This window comes from Cucumis melo, chromosome 10 (genome assembly GCF_025177605.1).
Source record: "Cucumis melo cultivar AY chromosome 10, USDA_Cmelo_AY_1.0, whole genome shotgun sequence".
Classification (NCBI taxonomy): domain Eukaryota; kingdom Viridiplantae; phylum Streptophyta; class Magnoliopsida; order Cucurbitales; family Cucurbitaceae; genus Cucumis; species Cucumis melo.
In genome coordinates, this window is record NC_066866.1 from 43,096 (window position 1) to 52,082 (window position 8,987).

At 38.0% G+C, this 8,987-nt stretch overlaps 1 protein-coding gene across 3 annotated transcripts; it reads left to right on the forward strand.

The window, feature by feature from the left end:
* The first annotated feature begins 1,098 nt into the window (after positions 1–1,098).
* LOC103489531 (cilia- and flagella-associated protein 20) lies at positions 1,099–8,987 on the forward strand. 3 transcript variants are annotated; one of them, XM_008448763.3, is made up of 5 exons: positions 1,099–1,736; positions 1,849–1,880; positions 7,672–7,913; positions 8,422–8,658; positions 8,754–8,987. In XM_008448763.3, the coding sequence occupies exons 1-5, from the start codon at positions 1,684–1,686 to the stop codon at positions 8,760–8,762; spliced, it is 573 nt and encodes a 190-aa protein (XP_008446985.1). In that variant the 5' UTR covers positions 1,099–1,683; the 3' UTR covers positions 8,763–8,987. The 3 variants fall into 3 exon arrangements, with proteins under 3 accessions (XP_008446985.1, XP_008446984.1, XP_008446986.1); XM_008448762.3 differs by having other exon boundaries at positions 1,243–1,736; positions 1,849–1,901; XM_008448764.3 differs by lacking the exons at positions 1,099–1,736; positions 1,849–1,880 and adding an exon at positions 1,942–7,410.

Consider the following 8,987-nt stretch of genomic DNA (forward strand, 5'->3'; position numbering starts at 1 on the left):
CAACTTTATGATTTTTGTATAATATATATATATATATATAAATAAAATTATTTAATTATTAATATTTATCATTAGTTTAATCAAATTTTTCATATTTTTCTTTTAGTCTCGTCAATATATTTTCTAGATTTGCATTGTCTCTCTATACGATGTCTGTCTCGTTCTGCAGCATTGATGGATTAAGCATAATTCATCAAATAAGATAGGAAGAAAACAAATAACGGAAAAATAACATATTTGAGCGCTTGACAGCGGAGGATCAAAAGAAGTTGGATGAGAGAGAATAACAAAAAAACAAAAGAAAATTAATATACTTCTAAGAAGAACAAGAGAGAGTGACTATTTTTCATATTAAATATCGAAGAATATCTTTAACATCTTTATAGATGCTTATAAAAGATAAAAATTTTGTTTATTTGATAATTACAAATGAAATATACTGATAACATTATTCACAACTTAGTTTCAAAGTATAATTAACTTTAATATGAATGTAAACATTTTTTCTAAGTTTTTGGACTTACCATCAATATCTTAAATTTGAAATTCAACATCAACGACAACATTTTTTATCATCGATTACAATGGTGTATTTCAAAATTAAAGTTCAATAAAATTATTTTCAAAATTTACATTTTCAAAAAACCTAAAGATAATTTTCAAATATACAATTCTAATTTTATGCTATTTTGTGTGTTTCATACTTTCATTTATGAAAAGAGGTCATTGGTACCATATTTTCTAATTTTTCATCATTGCGACTGGATTTCTCGAGAACCAACACATGTATGCAATCTCTTTCCTATCCATGAAAGAACGAGACATCCTTACATCCGTTCTCTGTTTTCTCATTCATCTAATCTAAGGTGTTAATGTTATCTTATACATTTTTGGCACTTGAATACCGTATTTACTTATAGGTTTATCATCCAGAGTTTTGTTAGGATTTTATGATCTCTATGGTATTCTTTAATATCATTTGAAGTGTATGGTCGCCAGTGAAAAAGAAAGAAAAAGGAACTATTACATGCTACATTGTTTTTTATTTATATTGTATATTATTATACGCATTTTATTTTGCTGTCGACCAATAAAAAAAAAGACATTATTGTTCAAAACTTGAAGCTGAATCTACTTACTCTAAAAACATGGAGTAGTGTAGTTATGTTCTCGAATTCTTAATTGGACGAATTCTCAAAATGATAGACTTATTGAATAAACGATGCGATGGAAGTTTTAATTTACTTAGGTCATTGTATAAAATGTTAATGTAACCTATTATCTCGAGGCAGCCGACAACCCCTCCTTGTAATCTATTATCTCGTTCATTCCACCGCACGTTCCTCTCGCCAGAAACGCTGAACGCCGTCGAAACCGAAGCCTAACCACAGCCGCGCTACTCAACTCGTCGTCCAGCTCACGCGCACTCCAGATCTGCAGTTGCGGGCTTCGAATTTTGTTGTTCTTCGTCCCTTTTTCGACGACCAAACGGGAACCGCCGAGCACGACGCCGCCCGACTAACACTCACGCTACCTCGTGAAAATCGTTCGCGCTACGGTTGGATATGAAGTTGTACCGGTCGGATCTCACGACTTGAACCCGAGTCCTGACAATACAAGACAAGACGCTTCTTATTGTGGCTACATTGCAGCCTGCGGCGTGTAGCTGCTGACTGTCTTAAAATGTTCAAAAATACGTTTCAGTCCGGATTTCTCTCTATATTATTCAGTCTTGGGTATGTTTAGGTGTTTCGAAGCTAGTGCTTACGGTCTGTCAAATGTTTTGCCTTTTAAATTCCTAGGACCGATGATCTGATCTGTTATTTAATATTTGTTTTTTTTTTATAGGAGCAAACCTCTCCAGATATGGGATAAAGAAGGTGAGTATTTTCGTTATCGAGGTGCGGTTTTTATTTTGCATTTGATTAAAGATTCTCTTGCCTATTTGGTGTTTGAGAACACGGCCATTGAGTTCTTGAATGGTCTGAAAGTAGGGATTTTTCCGGGGTGGGGACAGGGATGGCTTCTCCGGCCCCCTTCCTATTTGTTTACTATACTGTTCTTACTTGTTGCCATCATAAGCATAACTCGGTTAAAACATCTACTCCCTCATTTTTGCCTTTGACGTCGGAGAATCGGAAACAAATCCCCACCTCTACTTTTGTGGTCCTAAAAAGATCATTTATGTTAGTCTAGGTGGAGTTACTGATCTATTATCCTATCAAATCTGGAATGTTAATTGGGAATAGGCACAACTTTTTTTCGAGGTTTGTTTGTACAAGTCCAGTACACAGCTTGCATCAATGAGAAGCTTTTTTTCCCTCTCTCCATATTCATTACAGCAGAATTTCCCAACTTACATTTCATTTCATATTGGAATTGGTAGGTATTATGTTTCAGAAACATAAGTGTTGTAATAGAGTTGTTAGGGATTACTCTAGTAGTCTATTTAAGACTTGTATTCCACGATCTAGAAATTATGGCATCATATGCCACTCATGTTCTCATGGTTAATGTCTTGTAACTGAGATGTTTTGGGATGGAACGTTTTTATAAGATTATACTAATGGAGCAAGGGCATCCATGTTGAAAATTTTATAGTTCTACTCTGAGTTTCTAAACCAACCATTAAGCTTTGCCTACTTTAAAAGAATGGTTATGGTTATGTAGAGAAGAATAAGGGCTTGCTTTCGTAACTTCTCTCTGACTTTTCTCTCAAAGTGAGAAAATCTAAGAGATGAGTAAGTTTAAGATCAATAGGAAGGAGTCGTGGTTGGTAGCCTTTGGGAGTGGTAGGAAGATCTACATAGAGGAAAGGAATGGAAGGAAATTGGGTAAGATTGAGTTGGATCTGGGTACCTCAGCCTGAATTAGGGACTGTTTGGTGGCTGTTTCGGAATCAAGTCGCCAATTGTCAGCTATCTCTTAGGTGTGTCTCTCTTGTCAACTCCAACGTCAATTAAGTCTGGAGGTGCAAACAGGTGATTTTTCAATGGAGATGCAGAAATTCGTGAGGCTTTCTTGTTGTCGACGATTGCAAAAGATTCTAATTGGTCATCAAGTGCTAAAGAGTTGTGCTTAGAGGACGGTCTTAAAAACACTTCCTCTGATGGATTCTTTGAAGCCTACTGATAGTAATTTGGAGAAAGTGGAAGCAAGGAAATTTCACCCATGAACAAAAACTCACTTAATGGTTAGATAAGGGGGACACCTCCCAACTCCTACCCAGTGGTAAGTTCGGTTGGCGTGACAAGCTTGGTATATCCCCTTTTTTTGGTCTCTTGTCCTCCAACTGATATGGGTATGGTTGAGAACAAAGTTGGTTCTGGGATGTCAGAGAGCAGAGTTGGTATCTTTTCACCTAATATTGTGTCTTCGGTTCAATACAATTTGGGTGGGGGAGTTGGGCAAGTGACTTTTGAGAGTTATGTTTCTCCTCCGGTTTTTTTGAACTCCTATTCTTATCGGGGATACTTGGGTTGTGGCTTACTCTTTTTGTCTATGTATTCTTTGGGGGGGAGGTGGCCGGTGTTAACCCATTGTTCCTTGTTGTGGGTGTCAACTTAGGGGTTGGCAAGGTGCTTCTTACTAATGATGGTTATGTTGGGGATTTGTTAGGCCATCAAATCTTTCTTGATAATTAGGGTTTCTTATCATGTGAGAATAAAGTGGTCGAGAGGTGGGAGGTGTTGGCTTCGGTTGGAATTAACAAAGTGGACTTCAAGGTGAGACAAATCCAAAAGGGGATTAAGGGGCTGGTAGTGAAGGAGGGAGGTGATACGAGAAAATGTAAGGAGGGTAGTGATAAGCTATCTAGGGAGTTAAAGAAATTGGATAGTTTGGTGAATTACAAGAGTAAAAAAGCTTCTAAGTAGGGTCTTCTTTGTTAAAATTGTTTCTTAGAATGTTAGGTGTTTTGGAGGGTCAACTTAAAAGGAGGTGATTAGCTAAGAGTGTTTGGATATTGTTAAGTTGATGGAAACTAAAAGAAGTAAGTTTTGTAGTAGGAGAATTGCTAGCATTTGGAAGCGCATGAGGGTGGAGTGCGAGGTTCTGGATGCTAAGGGGTTGTCTAGCTGGATTCTTTTAATGTGGAATTCGAGATCGTGTGTTGCCACTGAAGTGGTTAGGGGTAGACATTCCATTACTATTGCTTTTTTGGACAATGATGGTGAAGAGTTATGGGTTACAAAAGTTTACTATCCTTCGAGAATTAGAGGAAGAGGGTTATTTTGGGAGGAGCTGGGGGATCTTTATGGTTATTGTTGCCCAAGGTGGTGTGTGGCAAAAGACATCAATGTCATCCCCCCCTGATGAGAAGGCTTCCTGTGGGAGAATTACTAAGGCCATGAGAATGTTTAAAAAGTTCATTGACAAAAGTTTATTTGATCCTTCTTTAGTTGGGGGGAAGTTTGCTTGGGCTAACTGATGGGCAACAACAAGGACTGAGGGCTTTGGAATCCCCAAGCAGTCTAAAAGGGTCTAGAATTGCTTCGGATCATTGGCCTATCTTTTTGTCTTTGAGTCCTCTAAAATGGGGTCCGTATCCTTTTCGGTTTGAAAATATATGGCTTCATCATCCTTCTTTCAAGGCTAATATTTCTGCTTGGTGGAATGTGCCGGTTTGAGGAAAATGGGAGGGCTATCAATTTATGGAGAAGTTGAGAGTTTTAAAAGGTTAGCTTATTGGGTGGAATAGAGATGTTTTTGGAGATGTCCGTATTAAAAAGGAGCTTGTTGCTAGGATTGACGAGGTTGATGCCCTAGGTTGAGGACCCTTGAATATCACTCTCAAGGAGGAGAGGTTCAGTTTAAAAGGGGACCTTGTTGGACTGATTTGGAAGAAAAAGTTAGTCGGAACCAAAAGTCTAAAATTAAGTGGGCTAAGGAAGGGGATTGTCATATTGGTTTTTTCCATAGAATTGTGGGTTGCAAAAGGAACAAGAATCATATAGGCTTTCTGCTTTTAGACAATGGGGAGTATACAAGAGGTGGTAAGGTGATCGAAAAGGAAATCTTAGGTTCTTCTCAAGTCTTTATAGTCCTAAAGTCAGGGTCAAGCTCTTTCTGGAGGGTATAGATCGGAGCTCTATTTCGACTAGGGAGGATGAAGATTTGGTGGTCCTTTTACCATGGATGGGATAAAAAAGGTTGTTTTCAGTTGTAATAGGAACTAATCTCCAGGCACCGGTGGCCTTTATATGGCTTTCTTTCAGGACAATTGGAATCTTCTCAAAGGAGATTTGGTGGGAGTTTTCAAGGAATGTTTTGGAAGGGGTATTTTAAATATTTACCTTCGTTTGCTTGATTCCTGAAAAGGATAATACTAACAAGGTTAAGGATGTTTGGCCCGAGGTTTACTATTTTCAAGTAGACATAACTTTAACCTTATTCAAAAGCCTTATTAGACTACTATTATTTATGGTTTTTGATTAAAGATAATACCAACAAGTTTACTAGCGTTTATAAGATTTTGGATAGGGTTCTTGCTAATCGGTTAAAGTTATGTCTTCTACTATTTTCGAGGCCCAAGGTACCTTTGTGGCAGGAAGGCAAATTTCAAATTTAGTTCTTATAGCTAATGAAGCCATTAAGGAGTATAGGTCGAGGAAAAAAGGTGTGTTGCTTAAGCTCGATTTTGAAAAGGCATATGACCATGTGGATTGGGATGTTTTGAATAGAGTGTTGATGAAAAAAGGTTTTTGGTAATAAATGGAGGATGTGGATGTGGCGGTGCATGAGGAGCGTGAAGTATTCTATTCTCATCGATAGAAACCCAGAGGGTCGATTCAAGCCACCAGAGGTTTAAGACTAGGGAATCCTCTATCTTCTATCTTGTTCTTACTTGTGGTGGATGTCTTAAGTCAGATCATTTATAAAGGGGTGGAAGGAAACATTATTGATCCTTTTAGGATTGGAAGGAATGAAGTCTCATTATCGCTTCTTCAATTCGCAGATGATGCAATGGTTTTTTGGTCCGAAAAAGAGGAGCCCTTTCTCATTCTCAACCATATAGTAGATTTCTTTAAAGATATGTTTGGGTTAAAAATCAATTTGAGTGAATGTACTATTTTTGGAATTAACACTGATCAAGTTAAGTTGCAGAGGTGGGCAGATGTGTTTGATTGTGAGGTTGGCTCCTTCCCTTCATTGTAACTCGGGCTTCCCCTGGGTGGAAATTTGAGAGCTTTGACTTTTTAAGACCTAATTTGTGAGAAAATTCGTAAGAGATTAGTGGTGTGGAAGAAAGGATTCTTTTCAAAAGTTGGCCGATTAACCCTAATTACGTCAATGCTAAGTGGGATCCCTGTGCATATTTCTCTCTTTTCAAGGACTCTAGTTTGGTGTGTAAGAGCATGGAAAAATATATGAGAGATTTTTTGTGGAGAGGGATGGAGGAAGGTCCTAGTCCTCATTTGGTCAATTGGGAAGTGGTTGGATGCCCACTGAGTTAAGAGGTTTAGAGATTAGTAATCTATGAATTCACTATAGAGCTTTGTTGGCCAAGTGGCTTTGGCGCTTTACCCTTGAGTTCGATTATTTATGACATAGGATTATTGTGAGTAAGCAGGAAACCCATTTTTTTGAATGGACGACATGAGGTGTTAAAGCCACACATTATAATCCTTGGGAAGAGATCTCTTTTGAGCTTCCGACCTTTTCCTGGTTTACTCATTGCTTTGTGGGGGATAGTAAGGATACGTATTTTTGGGAGGATAAGTGGGTGGTGGGGAAGTCTTCCCTTTGTTCTTCATTTCCGCATCTTTATCATTTAACCTCTTCCAAAAACTATATGATATCAAATCTTTTGGTTAGGTTTGATAATTCTGCATCCTTCTTCTCGAGTTCTTTCGTAATTTGACTAATAGGGAAATGACAGAGGTTGCCTCTTTTCTTTCTTTGGTTGGGGGTGCAGCTTTGGGGAGGGAACGAGGGACGTTCATGTTTGGAGTCCCAATCCAAGTCAAGGATATACGTGTAAGTCTTTCTTTAGTATGTTGTTGGATCCCTCCCCTTCTAGGGAATTTGTTTTTAACGTGGTTCTGAGGACTAAGGTTCCTAAGAAAGTCTTGTTCTTTATCTGGCAAGTTTTGCTTGGTCAGGTTAACATTGTTGATGACCTTATTAGGAGGAGGACTTCACTTGTTGGGTCATTTTTTGCTGCATGCTTTGTTGGAAGGCAGCGGGTGAAGATCTTGATAACCTTTTTTAGGATTGTCAGTATGCTCGGATTGTGTGGAGCTCTTTTCGGCAGGAGTTTGTTAGTCATGCTGGCTGTCAGGGCGTTCGTGCAACAACAATGGAGTTCCTCCTCTATCCACCCTTCTGAGAGGTCTTTTTAAATACTTTGCAGGGTGTGTGCTATTTTGTGGGACATTTGGGGGGAGAGGAATCACCGGATGTTTCGTGGTAGGGAAAGAGATCATAGTAGTTTCAGTTTTTTATTAGATTTTATGTTTTCCTTTGGGCTTCGATTTCGATGACTTTTTGTAATTATTCCATTGGTAATATTTTACTCAGTTGGACCCCTTCTTTTAGTTGGGGTGTTTTTGATAGGCTGGTTTTTCTTATGTCCCTATGTTCTTTCATTTTTCTCAATTAAAGCTGTTATTTCTATTTTTAAAAAAATAATTATGGTTATGACTAGCTTTTTTCCCTTTTTGTTGGCAGTTTCTAATGGCCACATCAAACGCCCTCAAGATGAAGACATCCAATCAAACGTTCTTGAAATCGTTGGATCAAAAATTCAGGCGACTTATATAACATGCCCAGCGGATCCAGCTTCTACACTAGGAATAAAATTGCCATTCTTGGTTATAATCGTGAAGAATCTCAACAAATATTTTACTTTTGAGATTCAAGTTCTGGATGATAAGAATGTCAGAAGACGGTTTCGAGCTTCTAACTTTCAAGTGTGTAAGTTTGCCTTTATTTAGCTGCTGTTACTGAAGCTCTCTTTCTCTACCCTGCACACACACTCATGCATGAATACCACACCTTGAAAGACAATAACTATTCGGTTATTGAAGGACTTAAGTTACTATTGTATCTATTTATGGGTGATTTTGTTTATTTATTTATTTACTTATTATTATTTTTTGAAAATGGGCGATATTGTTACCGTGCCAACCAAAATAGCTTGCTTAACCTAGTCGTCAAAGCTACCTACCTAAATATTCTACTTTTTTTATCGACAGCCAACTGACACAATTTGGTTTGGACATTTTGCTTTAGTAAAATAAAATAATGAAAAACAAAAATGTTTTAGAGTGACGTTTTGCTTCGCATTTATGTAGAATTTTGTGTCCTTGGTCTCAGAGAATGTCGTTGTGATGTGTTTAACTTGATAGTTCCGAGTATGATTATGACAACATCGCTTCTATTATGTTCTTATAAAAAGAAAAGACTTCTATTTTGTAGGCTATCACTAGAGTTAAGCCATATATCTGCACCATGCCTCTTAGGATGGACGAAGGTTGGAACCATATCCAGCTAAATCTGGCTGACTTTACTAGGAGAGCATATGGGACGAACTATGTTGAGACATTGCGAGTTCAGGTACATGCAAACTGCCGCCTGAGGAGGATTTATTTTGCTGACCGCTTGTACTCGGAGGAGGAGCTTCCACCAGAGTTTAAGTTGTACCTCCCTACGCAGGTGAAGTTTTAATCCATGTTAACCAACATTTTGTTTATCCATGTAAGGTAATTAACATGCATTATCTCATCTTCACCGAGATTATTTTCTTGCAGAGAGCTTGACAAGGTTTCTGGCGGTGCTTTTACATCTTGGTGAGCTTGAAGTTGTACTCTCTTTCTAGAAGACTATCCTCATTCATACACCCAGACCGAATGAACTAATGACTATGAAGTATGTGTTCGATCTAAATTCCTATTGAACTTAGTGAAGTTGAGGACGTTTGTACTCTGATTGCCCTGAACTTTTTGACACCGTAATGAAACCTGAACATGACTAATTTGTAATTA